This window comes from Oratosquilla oratoria, chromosome 19 (genome assembly GCF_046742065.1).
Source record: "Oratosquilla oratoria isolate Oo_2021 chromosome 19, ASM4674206v1, whole genome shotgun sequence".
NCBI classification, from domain to species: domain Eukaryota; kingdom Metazoa; phylum Arthropoda; class Malacostraca; order Stomatopoda; family Squillidae; genus Oratosquilla; species Oratosquilla oratoria.
In genome coordinates, this window is record NC_134795.1 from 17,309,479 (window position 1) to 17,326,565 (window position 17,087).

A 17,087-nucleotide genomic window follows, 5' to 3' on the forward strand; every position below is an offset into this window, starting at 1 on the left:
AAGAGTCTCTGGACTATGAAATTAAATATATTTTCAAAGTGTTCATAAAGCTCATGTACCTGGAAAGATTACTCCACATATTAATAGAGAAAGCAACAGTAATAAGAAGGATGGACAGCTGGTCCGAGGAGGGCAAAAATGGGATTTTGTCTGTTTCCAACTCAAAGTATATGGGGGAGTTAGGACAAATTCTCACAAAAGGGGGTGTGAGAATTGCTTGTTCCATGGGTAAATGATTAGGAGAGGTTGTCAGGAGCAAGAATAAGAACATAGAAAAAGTAATAGAGGAAGGCGCAGTCTACAATACACCATGTGAGGGTTGCCAATTAGGGTATTATGGAGAGACAGGATGATCAATAGAACTATGAACACATGAACACAGAAATTACGTCAGAGCTCACTAAACCTCCAACTCGCTAGTGGTTTATTTGGACTAATATGGTCAGCTTCCAGACTGGAACGATAGATGTGCTAAAAAAAAATATAAATCAATAAAAGACTAGCAAAAAAGAAAAGGAAAATAGCTGAGGCAGCCAATATTGCTTCCCACCCCTGCATTAATCATAGGGATAAGTTCATAAAGTTAGCAGCACCAGCAATCAGATTCATCAAGGAGGACAGAGAGGCAGACAGAGGGGAGCATGACATGGATGGAGTCATCAGAGAAGTATAGAGGATAGATGAGGGTATGGAGGCGGCGGAAGGGGGCATGGCAAGGATGAAGTATAAGTTGTGGGTTTCCTGAAATTGTATGTACTTTGAGAATGTCCTGGTAAGGACAAAACATCAGTGAATAAAAACTTCAACTGTTCTGCATATATTTCACCATCTTTCCATATATAAATATATATATATATATATGGACATATTTGTGTGTATATATGTATGTATGTATATTGTTGCTCAAAACTTTACCGTAATGCATCAACCCGTACCGGCACCATGCTGCCCAAGAAAGAACTTTATTTCTGTTCATTTATTTTGTATTTACCTGTTGTGTATGCTAAAACTAATCAATAATACAATATTACCATATTATTTTCAGGTACAGTAAAAGAAACCAATAAATGTATATCATATCAAATTGCCAACAATTGTAATTTGTCCGTTATTTATCAATCCAGTCCATTCTGTTTAGATTTGGCTGAAATGGATAAGTCCTTGCACGCATTTGTCCGTTAAATGGAGGGTCGAGTGTATATATATACTATTTATATAAATTTGTACTTATATATGTGTGTATGTATATATAAATAGGACAAGAAAATCATATGAGAGGTACAAAGAAAAGAGAAGTAAAGTATAAGATAAAGGAGGCAAAGAGGAGAGCAGATGTGAAATGGGGTAAGACTGACAGAAAATTTGAAAATAATAAAAAGATGTTTTGGAAAGAAATTAAGAGAGGAGAATCAAGTAGAGAAGAATGGGTAAAAGGTGCAGATGGAGAGATGATGGAAGAGATGGCACTAAGAGGAAGATGTGCAAAGTATTTTAGGGAGTTGCTAAACGTGAAGGAGGATAGGGAGGGGAAGTTGCAATGGGAAGCGCTAAGAAAATGACAGTAATTATTGAGGAAAATAGAGGAGAAATAAAGAAAGATAAGGTGAAAGCAGTTATTAAAATGGTGAGATTAAGTAAGGCACCTGGGTTAGATGAGTGTCAAAAAGAGGGAGGTACAGTGATGCTGGACTGGCTGATGAGGTTGTTTAATGTTTGTCAAAAAGAGGGTAGTGCCAGAGGATTTGGGAAGTGCCTGTATAATTCTGCTTTGCAAAGTAAAAGGGGACAAGTGTGAGTGTAGTAGTTGCAGTTTGTTGAATGTAGTTTGGAAGGCTTATGGGAAGGTTTTGATAAAGAGGAAGAGAGGGAGTAATTGGTGAGGAACAGTGTGGGTTTAGGACAGGTAGGGGTTGTGTGGATCAGATTTTTGTGGTAAGGCAGATATGTGAGAGCTTTAGGAAAAGGTAAGGATGTTTTTTTGGGCCTGTATGGATTTGGAAAAGGCTTATGCCAGGGTAGAGAGGAAGGCACTGTGGGAGGAATTGCAGGCATATGGGATAGGAGGAAAGCTGTTAAGAGCAGTCAAGAGTTTTTATGAGAGTATTAGAAAAGGAGAAAGTGAGTGGTTTGAGGTAAAGGTGGGACTTTGCCAGGGCTATGTTATGTTGCCTTGGCTGTTCAATTTATACATGGATGGGGTGCTGTGAGAGGTAAATGCAAGGGTAATGGGCCAGGGATTGGAGATGATTAAAGAAAGAAAAATGGGAGATAAACCAATTGTTGTTTGCTGATGACACTGTGCTTGTAGCAGGGTCAGAAGAGGGATTAAGTTAGTGACAGAGTTTGGGAAGATGTGCAAAAAAAAGGAAGTTGATGATGAATATGGGTAAAAGTAAGGTGATGAAATGTATAAGTGGAGAGGATGGCAGCAAATTGGAAGTGAGTATTAAGGGAGAGAGACTGGAGGAAGTGGATAACTTTAGGTGGGTGCAAATGTAGCAAGAAAGGGAGGAATGGAAGTGGAGGTAGAATGTAGATTGAGAAAAGCAAGTAAATTCCCTGGGGAATTAAAAATTGTAATGAGGAGATTGTATGAAGGAGTGATTGTGCTGACACCACTGTATGGGGCAGAAACATGGAATATAAGAGGAAAAGTTTAAATGTGTTTGAGATGAAATGCCTGAGAAGTATGGTAGGGGTTACTAAGCTGGATAGAGTGGGAAACGAGGAGGTGAGGAGAGCAGGGTTGGAAAGGTAGTTGGGAGAGTTGATGAAAAAGTATTGGGATGGTTTGGACACATGGAAGACGAGTGAAGTGAAGACTAGTAAAAGAGGAAGGCAGAGGTGGAAGGAGTGAACATGAGGGGGCAATCAAGGATGAGATGGATGGATGGGGGCAAAAGGGGCATTGGGAAAGGGGAATGTCTGTTGAGGAAGGACGGGAGGAGACAGAAGATAGGAGTGAGTGGAGAGTGGTTGTGTATGGGAGATGCTGTGATGCATGGAAAGGAGTTGGTGGGGGAGGGAGTATTTGTGAATTATATTTTGATGCCGCCCAAAGGGATCTCCCCATCCTCTCTTTCTTCATGAGAGGATGAAGAGGGGGAGGTCACTGATTAAATAAAGTGGCCTTGCTGTGGATGTGCTGTGTCTTGCTACATTGCTTCTGACCCAGGGCAGTGGGGAAGATGCAGGGATGACCTGTCATCCAGGAGGAGCCAAGAAAAGGAGGGAGGGATGGTGAATGGGAGAGGAGTATGTGGGGATGGATTTGGTGGGAGTGGATTTATGCCTTTGACTTTGGCTACATCCCTTGTAAAGGGGAAAAACCCATTGGTACATACATACATACATATACCAAGGCTTTTTCCCCCTTCCAAGGGAGGTAGCCACAAAGGGAAAGGCATAAAAACACTCCCACCCATTTCATCCCTAACCCATTGGTATATGTCTGTATTTACCTAGTTGTATCTTGCAGGAGGAGAACTATGCTCATAGTGACCCACTGTTGTATCTTTCCACATCCAGTTTACTCTTAAAGTCATATATAGTTGTAGCACCCACTGTTTCCTCTTCCAGTTTGTTCCAGATATCTATTACTCTGTATGAAAAGCTATTCTTTTTCAGATCTCTTGTGTAACTGTCCTTCTTAAGTTTCTTCTTGTGTCCTATTGTAGCTCTTCTGTCCCATATTAGTAGGTCATCCCTCTGAAGAATTTCCATCCCTTTCATAATTCTGTAAATGGTTATCAAATTTAGTTTGTCCAATCTTTGTATGTCAAAATTGCAAATTGTTGGTCCCATCTTTGTCATTGCTCTTTGAATTCTTTCTAGTTTCTTTATTTTTATTTATTTATTTATTTTTTTATTTTTTTATTTTTTTTTTATTTTGGGGGGGGGACCATGTGTCCATAGAGATGCTGCATATTCCAATTTTGGTCTTATCAGTGTAACTAGTATTTTCTTTACCATCTCTTCATCCATGTAGTCAAAGACCACTTTCATTGATCTTACATATACCAAAGGCTTTTTCCCCCTTACACAGGGGGTAGCCAAAAAGAAAAAGGCATAGAAACCACTCCTACCCATTCCATTTCCTATATATTCCACTCCCCTCCACCCTCCTCCCTCCCTCTTATCTTGGCACCTCCTGGATGATGGGTCATCCCTGCATCCTGTCCACTGCCCTGGGTCAGAAGCAGTGTCACAAGACACAGCACATCCACAGCAAGGCCACTTCATAAATTCAGCGACCCCCCCTCTCCGTCCCCTCATGCAGAAAAAGAGAAAACGGGGAGAAATCCCTTCGGGCTGCATCAAATTTTTTCTCATACATACTTCTTCACCCCCCATCCCCCACCCACTCCCCCTCATGCATCACAGCATGTTTGTCTGGTGTTATGTCATTAGAAATAGTTACTTCTAGGCCCCTCTCTGAGTTTACTTTTTTTCTTAGTTCCATTGTACCAATTTTATATTGACCCAAGATTCTATTTTTGCTTTTTCCAAATTCCATTATACTGCATTTCTTAATGTTAAAATTCACTTCGCACTCCTGACTCCATTTCCAGACTTTGTCTAGGTCTTCTTGAAAAGATTTGCAATCTTCCTCTGTACTTATTCTCTTTAATAGTTTCACATCATCTGCAAAGTAGCTCATATAACATTCCACGCCTTCATCCATGTCATTTATATGAATAGCAAACATTATCGGAGCCAATACAGAGCCTTGTGGGACTCCGCTTATAATATCTTCCCAACTTGAGTCCTTGTATTTAAGTACCACCCTTATTTTTCTTCTGTTCAAGAAGTCTTTCATCCATTCCAATAATTTTCCTTGTATTCCACCTATTGTTTCAATTTTTCTTAGTAGCTTTTTGTGTGGTACTTTGTCAAAAGCCTTTTGTAAATCCAAGAAAGCACAATCTGCCCATCAGTCTCTTATATTGTTTCTATTAATCGTGAGTAAAAGCATATTAAGTTTGTAGTACATGATCTTCCACTTCTAAATCCAAATTGTTTAGGGTTTAGTATAGTATTCTCTTCCAAGTGTTTAATCCATTTATTTTTAATAACATTTTTGCAATTGTGTTTGTAAGGGATACTGGTCTATAATTTGTTGGATTTTCTTTGTCGCCTTTATATATTGGTACAATATTTGCATTTTTCCAATCCTGTGGTACTTTACCTTCTTTAAGTGAGAAGTCAAAGTCAGTATCCAGTTCACTATTCCATCGGGCCCAAATGACTTTCTAATGTCAAGATTCTTTATTTGGTTTCTTGTTTCTCTCTGTGTTACCATTATTTCTTTCATTTTAGGGGATCCTTCTTGCTGTCCTTCATCCCAAATTTGTGAGCTTTCAATAGTAAATACAGACCTAAAATGCCTGGTCATTACTTCAGCCATTTCTACAGCTTCTGTATATTCTTTGTTTCCTTCACACAGTTTCACTATTTCATGTTTATCTTTTAGTTTGTCATTTACTTATCTGTAAAATAGTTTGGGTTGGTCTTTGCATTTGTCTGTTATATCTTTTTCATAGTTTCTTTTTTCCTCTCCACATATATCAACATATTCATTTCTCAGTTTGATGTATATTTGCCATTTGGTCATTTTTTTGTCTTTTTTTTTCCATCTTTTCCAGGCTTTGTTTCTTCTATATTTAGCACCACTACACTTTTTGTTATACCAACACTTTATGTAAACCCTTTTTTGTTTCTTCCTAGGTACATATTTATCTGTTCCCTCCTTGTATTTTTCCTTAAATATGTTCCATTTCTCTTCCATCTTTGTTTCATTATTTGAAATTTTTTCCCAGTTAGTGTTTTGAATTTTTTTCTAAGTTTTACAAAGTTTTGTTGTACATTAATCATCCTTCTCTGTGTTTCTCATTTCTTCTCACATTATTTTGTTCCTTGAGTTCGAACTCTATTATTATGTGGTCACTCTTCCCCATTGGTCCATAATTGCACGCTCAGAAATGAATATCAAGTCTAGTCTCGATAGTTCTTCATTGTTTCTATATCTAGTGTTTTCCTTAACCCATTGAGTCAATGTATAATCAATGGTCAAATCTAGTAGAATGTTGCCCCAGAGTTCCTCTCCACCTTTTATTGTCAATTCTTCCCAATTTATTTCCTTTGCTTTAAAATCACCCATAATTACTATGTTTCCTCCATCTGTTAATATCTCAGATAATTCATTTTGTGTCATCCAATAATTTTGAGTGATCACTATCAGACCAAGCCTTTTTTGGGGACACATATACTACTATAAACTTTCTGCTTTTCATACTGCTATTTTCAACTTTGTGATCATTTCCACATTTTCTTTACCTTCTGTTGTCTTTATCACATATAAGCCCTTTATAGTCAGTAACATGACTCTTCCCCCCTGCTTGTCCATTCTATTCTTCAACCAATGGTTGTATAATCCTTGTCCCACCATACTTGATTGTATAGGAACATTCAATTTTGTGTCCACAATTCCCATTATGGTTTCTCTATTAACAGATAGTCATTTAATTCATTTATTCCAGAAATACCATCCATGTTTGTGTATGCCACTTTTAGGTGGTTTTTTTTTTCCATTTTTTTGATGTACTATTCTTTTAGTCTCAGATCCACTTTAAAAAAAATAATCAGTCACCAATCTTGTCTTTTTTTTTTTTTTTTTTTTTAAGCTTCATTTCTTAGTGCCCTATTGTTCTCTATTCATCATTCATTTCCTTTTTTATCTACACATTTTTGTAGTTTTCATTGTTTGCTAGTTTTGCTGCTTTTGATAGTATCTCTTCAGCTATCACTTGAGTCCTTAGTTTGATTTTCATTGGCCTATAATGTTTTTTCTTTGGAGTATGTACCCATTCTATGCCCATTGTCAATTTCCTTCTCCAATTCTTGACCCACGTCCTGAACTGCTCTCAGTATTTCCTTCATAAGTTCTTTCTATTCTTTTTCTCTTTGGTATTTGTGTACATTATATTTTTCTTTGACACCGTAAACCACAATGCACTTCTTTTTATCCACTGTGTCTCTCACCCAGTTTTCCTTTTCTTTAATTACCTTAATTACTGTTTCCTTTGCATTCTCTTCTACGTGCTGTTGTACTATTTCTTTGAAAGGGATTTTTTTTATTTTCGCATGGATATTTACCTAGTTGTATCTAATAGGTAGGGGGAGCTAAGATCGTGGTGTCCCGTCTTTGTATCTCTCCACATCCAGTTTGCTCTTAGATTCTCCGTCACCCCATGCAGAAAAGGAGAAGGTGGGGAGAAATCCCTTTGGGCTGCATCAAAATTTTCTCACACATACTACATCACCCTCCATTCCCCCACCCATTCCACCTCATGCATCACAACATCATCCATATACAACCATTCTCCATTCACCCCTGTCTTCTGTCCTCTCCCATCCTTCCTCAACAGACATTCCCCTCTTCCCCAAAGCCCCCTTCACCCCATCCATCCATCTCATCTTAGGACGCCCCCTCATGTTCACTCCCCCCCACTTCTGCCTTCCATACCTCTTTTACTAGTCTTTCTTCACTCATTCTTACCATATGTCCAAACCATCCTAATACTCTTTCATCAACCCTATCTCCCAACTCCCTTACCACCCCTGTTCTCCTCCTCACCTCCTCATTTCTCATTCTATCTAGCCTGGTAACCCCCATCATACTTCTCAGACACCTCATCTCAAACACATTCAAACTCCTCTCTTCCTCACTTCCTGTTTCAAACCTTTTATCTAGAAATATGCTAAGCCATAACTTTGATTAAGTTTTGAGCAGCAGAACATAATTGCAAATTACATTGAAAATGAACAAAAAATACATTGATAAAAGAAATTGTTCTTCTATTTATGGAAGCTAATCTCTAGTTACCAGTTTTATGTACATCTTGCTTAGGTTATCATCTCCAATAACAAGGATATAATATATTTTGTTAAGGTCATCTCATCATACATTTAAAGCAAATTTATTTAGAATATGGTTTCATATGTTCTCTTGGAGAAATTAAATTGAGAAAAGAATTTAGCAACTTGGACAAAAGCTTGTATAAGACTTGTGCATATACAAGTGTCTTAAAATATGTATGACGCACAACCTCCCTAGAGTGATGTGATTTCTAGAGCATGTAGAAATTGAGTTGGAAGTTGGTGTCTAAGGTACAGGTGTAATCCCATTTCTAGAAGTAAATGTCGCAGAAGATATGGTTCAGTCCACAACATCAGTTAGGTTGTTTTTCATGTGTTAAAATCTTTCTTCTTGGAGGATAGGCCATCAAGACAAATTTGTGATAAGTCCAAGGTAATGTTTTGTCTTTTCCACATAAGCTCTTTTATTTATTTTTTTTTTCTACTTTTTCTTTTCTTTTGTCTTTTATTTTATTTTTCCTTTTTTATTTTATTTTCTTTTACGAGGTCTTCAGGCTTTTGAAACTTCAGGCTTTTGAAGTGGTAGCTCTAACCAAATAACTTTGTTTTACAGATGTGGTGGTGAAATAGGAAGTACACTACTATATTTTTTGAGTGTTTTTAGTGTATATATGAGCTGTGAATAAATGTTTTCTTTAAAGAAAATGTCAAAAGTGTGCATCCTCTTTGAAAACACGTGGGTGCAAATGATGGATATGATGTGTGTTCATAAGTGTGCACAGCTTTTTTTGTACAAAGTGAGAGAGCATGGACCATTCAAAAATTTATGAAGACCATTCAAGCAAAAGTTCTTCATCACAGATATCAGCAAGCAAGGAAATGATTAATGAAGAGATTATGAGAATGAGAATCTTGCACCAGAAGTAAATACAATGAAATTGCATGAGTACAGTTCATTAATTAAACTGAAATATATGAATCACTAACTTTCAAAGATGATTGAATTAGTTTTGCATTGAAAATAAAAATACACTCAGTCATGATTAAAGGCTACTGCTTATATGTTTAGATTTTTTTCTATTTGAATTTTCAGATGATACAGGAAATAAAAGCAAATCAAGGAAAGGCACTAACAAGGCCAAAGAAACTTCTACATTACTGAAATAGAAGCTGGAAACTGCCTTTATGCATCTCAAAATGAAACTGGACCATTATGAATGAATTGAGAAGATTGAAAAGTAAGGGAAAGTAACCTGTTCTTAGAGTGGTTTAGCACTGGTGCGTATAGTTTTGCTGTTCTTAATATTTTAGATATTTCATGTTGTTTGAATTTTACTTGTTTTTTCAGGTATGAAAACCTTATGCTGAGTATTAGATAACATACTTCCCTCTTCTTGTCACCAGCGACACATTCTGACATTAACATAACTGCCATTCATAATCAATCTCAGACTTGTTTTTGAGCAGAAAAAGAAATAGTGTAATAGAATACTGGAAGTGAAGTTCATAAATGAAAGGAAGAAAAACTGCTAAGTTAACTACTAAATCATCTACTCGATAATTAGATTTTTAAGACTGGTGAGGTATTGCTAGGTAGGGCAGATATTCTGATTGTAATGAATAGTGACAGTGGAGTATTGTTCAAATATGGCTGTTATTGGATGATCTCATAGAAATATATATGCTGGAACCTGTAGATTACTATGAGGTTTTCATCCTTTGCATTAAGACCCAAATGATCATGAAGGCAGATTACTTGGACCTGTGATTTTCAAGGCAGTTATTATTATTGAGTGTGCACATATTATGTAAGCCCCAGTCTCAGGATATCTGCAAAAGGTGTGAAAGATTTGTCTTACAGTAGTCTACGTGTACTCTCCATGTACTGTAATTGAAATCATTACATTTTATGCACTGAATGCATTGGTAGATTAGGTACTTTTTACATTCCAAATAATGCATTACAAGTACATGATTTAATAAACAAAATATTGTCATGTTCAGTAGGATAGTACCAATAGTTCATCAGTAGATGTTATGACCACAAATGTAGGTGTATTTGTTCAATGACATCACCTTGTAGCAGGTAGTTCATGCTGTGGGACAAAAACTTAAAAGAAGTGAAGTTTCTACAGATGGAGACTTGTAGGAAAGTACATACTGTACAAATTTGTTTTGAGGTGCTTCTTAGAATTGTAATTGGATAAGTGATCAGATACCATACATCCTCTTCTATATTGTCAGTGCGAAAATAAATTATACAATAAAATCTTATCTTGTATTAGTGGCAATAATTGTGGAATTTTAAAGAAAAACTTGGTTTCAAAAGTTTATACTGTTAAAAGATTAATGTAATTGAAAAAATCTTTGCACTTAGCAGGAAAAGGTTTGCAATAGAAGAGGAAGTATAGTCAAAAGGGCTGTTGTAACTGTTGCAACAGTAACTGTTGCAACAGTATCAAGATGTAGTTTGACTCCGAATCTTTCAAAGCATTTAAAGAAAGTATACAGAGCATGGAACTTTAGACCTTAACAAGGCTACTATTGGCTTTCATGAGTTCTTTTAGTAGGATGAAGTAAGAGCTTTTCAAATGGCAAGTGATAATTCAGCAGGACAGCAGAATAAATATAAAAACAAAGATATCAGTGCTAGTCAAGTGATAGTAATAAAAATAATTGTTGAATCTGGTTTCACTGATAGGAAACCCACTACCCCACATTTGCTAACAATATTCCTCTGGCCCTCCTATAAATCACTCTGGGGAAAAAAAAATTGTATTGCATAAATGTGGGATAATATCTGTCACCAGCTTATGGTTGTAAGAGAGCCATCACCAGCTGTCAGCTCTCCTTATGTAAAAAGATGGAAAATGCAGTTGAAGTTGACAGATCCTGAGGCCAGTCCAGATGTTAAATGTTGGCCCTACATGGCTCAACTTTCAAATGGAGGTGAGGATGTTGAAGTCTGATAGGTGGCAGGAAGATTTTCTTTGTTATCCATCTTGCAGATACCCATCATTAGTTCACATAATGGTAGAAATGATCATAGTCTCCTTCATTGTCTTATAGGTATTAGTTATCGCTAAAGATGTACTGAACATTTTTGTTTTTAATTCTTAATTTGTAGGTATGCTTATACTAGAAATCATTTTTATGGAAGGTATTTCATCATATTATTATCTGAAATATTTTGTGTGTGTACTTACCTAGTTGTATTCTACAGGAAGGGGAGCTATGCTTGTGGTGTCCTGTCTTTGAATCCCACAACATCTAGTTTGTTCTTAAATTCATATATAGTGTTTGCACACACTATTCCTTTGTCCAATTTGTTCCAGACATCTAGCACTCTGTGTTTAAAGTTTTCTCTCTCTCTCTCTCTCTCTCTCTCTCTCTCTCTCTCCAGATATCTTCTGTAACTGTCCTTTTTGAGTTTCTTTTCATGATTTGTTTTTCTTCTCTCCCAATTTAATAAGTCTTCTCTAACAAGGCCTTCCATGCCTTTCATAACTCTATAAATGGCCAACAGATCCCCTCTTTCTCCTCTTGTTCCAGGGTTGGTAATTCCAGTTTAGACAATCTTTACTCATATGTCAGGTTTGAAAGTGTTGGGATCTTTGTCTTTGTCTTTTTTTTTTTTTTTTTTTTTTTTTTCTTTTTTTTCCTCTGGAAGTCCATAGTGTCACTACCATGTACTCCAGTCTTGGACCTTATCAGTGTGACTAGTATTTTCTTTATCATTTCTTCATCCAAGTAATTAAAAGCCACCTTTATTGATCTTAACAGATTGTAGGTTTCTCCAACTATTTTGTTTATCTACTTGTCTTTGGTGATGATTACTCCTAGGTCCTTTTCTTGTGTGTGTGTGTGTGTGTGTGTGTATGTTTATCTAATTGTAGCATACAGGAAAAGACCAATGTTCATAGGGTCCTGTCTCCCACTCTCAATTTATCATACCTACAGTACTCATCAAAAGTATGCAATACATACTCCCTCCAGCCAATTATTCATAACAAAAATAGGAAGACATTTTCTGAGGTGAAATTATGTAGATAGAATGCATCTGGCAACTCCCTGCTGTCACACTGGTCCAACAGAGTGGAACATGAGGGAGAACTCAGCCAGTCGCTCCTGCACTGCCATGGGAAGAGCATTTACAGGTAACACCTCTCTTCAGAATCTTGCCTTTTTACACACTGGTTTTCTTCATTTCCATTGGGTCTGTATCATTACCATGGCCCCTATAAAAGAATCATTGAAAGATATAATTGCCGAAATCATTGGATTAAAAAAGGCAGACCACAGAACTAAAAAGATTAGTGAAATGTTGAAGGTAGCCAAGCCCAAAATCAAGAGATACATGATGCGATTTCAGGAGGGAAGAGGGCTGGAGATATCCCAGAAACCTAGGATAGGGCATCCTAAGAAGACTTCTCTAATGATTTTGAATATCATAAAGCGTACTTTAGAGTCAAATCCACTAACAAAAGCAAAATTCCTGAAGGGGAAGCCTTCTTAGAATGCCCTATCCTAGATTTCTGGGATGATATCTCCAGCCCTTCTCCATGATTGTTCAATGTGTATATAGTTGGAGTAATAAAGGAGATGAATACAAGAATGAAATGCAGAGATTTGGAATTGGTGGTTAAGAATAAAAGGACTAGGGAAATGAATCTGTTATTTGTGTATAATGTTTTACTTTTGCCTGAATTTGAGGAGAGTCTGAATCAGTTAGTGACTCAGTATGTGAAGGTGTGTAAAAGTAGTAGGTCATGAATAAATGTAGGCAAACATATAAAGATTCAAGAAATTATGGCATTGGTAGGTTGAACATGTTAAGGGTGAGAGACTTAATGAAGTGGAGACTCGAATATTGGGTTGCATATGACTAGATATGGAAATGAATATGGAGATAGATTATAAAGTAAAGAAACCAAGTAAATGTGTGTATTTACCTAGTTGTGTAATACAGGAAGGGGAGCTATGCTCATGGTGACCCGTCTGTATCTCGCAACATCTAGTTTGTTCTTAAATCCATGTATGGTGTTTCCACACACTATTGTTTCATCCAATTTGTTCCAGACATCCAGCGCTGTGTGGATTTTTTTTTTTTTCTCCAGATCTCCTCTATAACTGTCCTTTTTGAGTTTATTTTCATGTCCCTTTATTTTTCTTCTATCCCAATTTAATGTCTTCTCTATCAAGGACTTTCATGCCTTTCATAATTCTATAAATGGCCAACAGATCACCTCTTTCTCTTCTTTGTTCCAAGGTTGGTAATTCCAGTTTAGACAATCTTTACTCATATGTCAATTTTGAAAGTGTTGGATCTTTGTTGCTGCTCTTTGGATTCTTTCTATTTTCTTTGTATTCTTTTTTGTACTGAGTGTCCATAGTGTTGCTGCATAATCCAATCTTGGTCTTATCAGTGTGACTAGTATTTTCTTTACCATTACCTCATCCAAGTAATTAAAAGCCACCTTTATTGTGTGCAGAATGAAAAGTGCTATGAGAAATAGGTACTTGGGGATGAACACAAACAAAAGGTTGTAGAAAGGACCAGTTGTACCCATGGTGCTGTATGGACCAGAGACAGGAGTACAAGAGACATATGGAAGGGACTGTACATTTTTTAGATGGTGTTTGAGAAGTGTGATAGATGTTAACTAGAGTGGATAGAGCTCTGTGTAGGTGGGGCAGAGAACAGAGGTGGGAAGAAAATGATCAGAGTAGAATAGAGTACCAAGATGGTTTGGGCATATGGTAAGAATGAACAAGGAATGACTAACAAAGGATGAAAAGCAGAAGTGGACGAAGTTAGCTTGGAAGTACGATCAAGGATGAGAGATGGATGTGGTAAAGTGTGCTTTGGATGCACATGGAGTATCCGTTTTTCAGAGTAGAGAAAACACAAAAGATTGGAGTGCACAGGTGAAGGGATGAATGTGTGTTGATTAAAGAAGGAATAAATGTGGAAGTCAACATCTAGAGCAGTGGTTCTTAACCTTTTTCACTGCCTGTACCCCTTGGCATCTCTGAAAAAATCCTCGTACCCCCATCCAATTTAAATACAATGAAACATATGAAAATGATTAGTGATACAAACTTTACTTTGCTTTCTCATGGAAATTATACAGTACCATTGCACTGGCTATCTTGTCTCGTACCCCCAGATTCAAGGTTTCATACCCCTTGGGGGTACAGGTTAATAACCACTTATCTAGAGTGATAGGGATAAAGTGGCTTTGGCAGTCAGGCCCTGCTATCAATGAGCTCAGCCCCAGGGTATTACATTTGACCTGAGAATTGTAATGGACATGGCAACACTTCATCTCTGAGGTGCTGAAAAGCAAGGGTTGGTTGAAAGGATTTGGTTTGTTTATGAACTGTAGAAGTACTCTGAATATCTCTCCCTCTCCTCTTTTCTCATTTTTCTCTCTCTCATGCATCTCCTCCTCTTCGTCCTCTGTCCGTTTCATTCTCTCCCACCCCCTCTCAGTTTCTCTCCCCAGGGCCCTGACAAGGGGAGGGGCGGGCACTTTTGGTGAAAAGAAGGTAAAGCAAATTCCCCCTAATGTACTTGTAATGCAGGATTTATTTATTCATGAGTTGTGTGTATAAACATTGTTTTGTGGATGAACGTTACATGTGAATCGTGCTAGTGACCATCAGATGTGTAAGGTGGTGGTGTGTGTGTGGGGGGGGGGGACACTTTTCGACTCACCCTGGGGCAGCACTTACCCACCTTGGGACCCTGTCTCTCTCTCCCCTTTCCTTCCCAGTCTCTCTCCCCCCCCCTTCCCTCCCTCCATCCCTCCCTCCATCCCTCCCACCCCATTTCCTCCCTCCCCTTTCCTTTCAATTTCTCTTGCTCTCTCCTTTTCTCCCTCCCCCTCTCTATCCCCTCTCTCTCCCCTCTCTCTCCCCTCTCTCTCTCTCTCTCTCTCTCTCTCTCTCTCTCTCTCTCTCTCTCTCTCTCTCTCTCTCTCTCTCTCTCTCTCTCTCTCTCTCTCTCTCTCTCTCTCTCTCTCTCTCTCTCTCTCTCTCTCTCTCTCTCTCTCTCTCTCTCTCTCTCTCTCTCTCTCTCTCATATCCCTTCCTGTCTCTCCCCTCTCCCTCTATCTTCTCTCTCATCCCTCTCTCCTCTCTTGCCCCTTTCTCCAAAGTTGAAACAATATATGAATTCAAATCTAAGAGTGACACTGAGTGTATTAGTTGCAAAATTGGAAGTACGTTAGTTTTGCAGTCTCTTGGTTGTGGGTTAAGATCCTGGACTTGCCTTTGATTTTGAGCACTGACTGTCACCTGCCCCCCCCCCCCAACAGTCCCCCAAAGCACACAAGGCAAAGGTGATGGCTTTGGCCACAACTATGCACCTCCTGGCACAGACTCGTCATTGCCTATGATAATCAGACGTGAATACGGTAATGGGAGAGTAAAAGACAGGACCCCATGAGCATAGCTCCATTTCTATATTTTATAATGTAAGACCACACATGTACACACCTCTCTCTTCTCTACTCTCCCTTCTCCTTTCTCTACTCTCTTGCACCTACCTATTCTCTCTAATCACCTCACCCCTCTCTTTCTCTCTCTCTCACCCTTCCTCACTTTGCTCTCTAATCTTTTGACTCAGCACCTTTCTGCTCACCTCCTTTCTTCTTGCCTCCTCTCTTATTTCTTTCTCTCTTTCTCATTTCTATTCCTTTCTAACTCTCTTTCTCCCCTCTCTTTCTCCCTCTCTCCTCCTCTTTCTCCCTCCCCCTCTTTTCTCCCTCCTCCTCTTTTTTTTCTCCCTCCCTCTCTCCCTTTTTCCCTTCTCTCTTTCTCTCTTCCTCCCATCTTTCTTTTTCTTTCTCCTTCCATCCCCCTCTCTGTTTCTTTCTCTCTCCCTCCCCCTCCCTCTCCCCCTCACTTTCTCTCTACCTCCCTTTCCCCCATCTCTGTATCTCTACCTTCCTGCCCCCCTCTCTTTCTCTCTACCTCCCTTTCCTTCCCTCTTCCCCTCTTTCTCTCTCCCTACCTCTTCCAACTACTCTTTCTCTCACTCACTCCTTCTTCCAACTACTCTTTCTTTCTCCCTCACTCTTTCTCCCTCCCTCTCCCCCTACTCTTTCTCTCTCCCTCCCTCCCCCATTTTCTTTCTACTCTCTCTCTTTCTCTACTCTCTCTCTTTTTTTTTTGTCTATCTTTCTATCAGAAGGATAAACCAGACAATGTAAAATGAAGGCTCACTGTAGATTGAGGTACTGAATCTTTGAACATGTAATTTCTTGTATGATTTGAAATTTGAATTTTGATGTATTTCAAACAGTAGATTGCATTTGATGTATATGTATGATGACCCATTTATTGTATATAAGTATGTTCATTCCTTGCTGAATAAATGTTCTGCTTATTCATACGACTTTTTATTTTCATCATCAAACCTCATTTTTAATTTCAGTTTTGTATAAGTTTTGAGATACTCAAATATATACTTAATTATGCAATGATAGTATTCTTTTAACCTTCCAAATGCAGCAAAAGGAAAACTTTTTTTTTTTTTTTTTTTTTTTTTTGAGGGGGGGGAACATAGTGAGTATACATGACGTGAATTAAATACTGTATACCTGTACCTCACGAGACCCGTTTGAATGTTGGTAATTGTTCAGAATCTTGCAGCTACGGATGTTTTCTTATGATATATTATTTTGAATTAATTGTATTTTTATTTCAAAAGTATGAAATACACAAAAAATGTATCTATGGAAATCCAAGGTAGAGGGTGTACACCATTACATGGTCTGTTATGGTCTTCACCATCTGCAGTCTAGCGATATTTGCATAATACAGTAATTTTAGAGTAGTTATATTCCTGTTCAACACCTCTCTTTTCCATTTCTCTTCACTAATGTATGAATTTTTAACCACATGTCCTCCTTTGATATTGTTATTTAAAGTTTTTCACTTTATTGATACAAGCTACTTTTTTGCAACATATTTTGTGGCCTAAGATTTATTGGTTGTATTGGTTACACATTCTAAGTGTCAGTAGTATTGTTCTATGTATTTTTTTATGCTTACATCATATATATTTAATATGTATGGATTATATGATAGAGCAATGCTTTTCTGTTTGTTGTATGAAATAAGTAATATATATTTTTGTTTGCTACAGGAATACATGAACTATTGGCGAAGTCGGTGCTGCTAGCATTCGTTCAACTTTA

At 37.8% G+C, this 17,087-nt stretch overlaps 1 protein-coding gene across 3 annotated transcripts in view; it reads left to right on the plus strand.

Moving 5' to 3' along the window:
• LOC143035746 (AMMECR1-like protein) overlaps positions 1-14,664 on the plus strand; it is an 88,478-nt gene extending 73,814 nt beyond the window's left edge. The window contains exons 5-6 of one of the 3 annotated variants that reach the window (XR_012967327.1): positions 8,972-9,116; positions 9,227-14,664. Coding sequence is in view for 2 of the 3 variants with exons in the window: in XM_076202666.1 (XP_076058781.1) it covers positions 8,972-9,040 (69 nt within the window). In the remaining variant the exon portion in view is untranslated. Of the gene's footprint in view, positions 1-8,739; positions 8,802-8,971; positions 9,192-9,226 lie in introns of those variants that run through there. The other 2 variants (XM_076202667.1, XM_076202666.1) reach the window with 2 other exon arrangements.
• Positions 14,665-17,087: the final 2,423 nt, after the last annotated feature.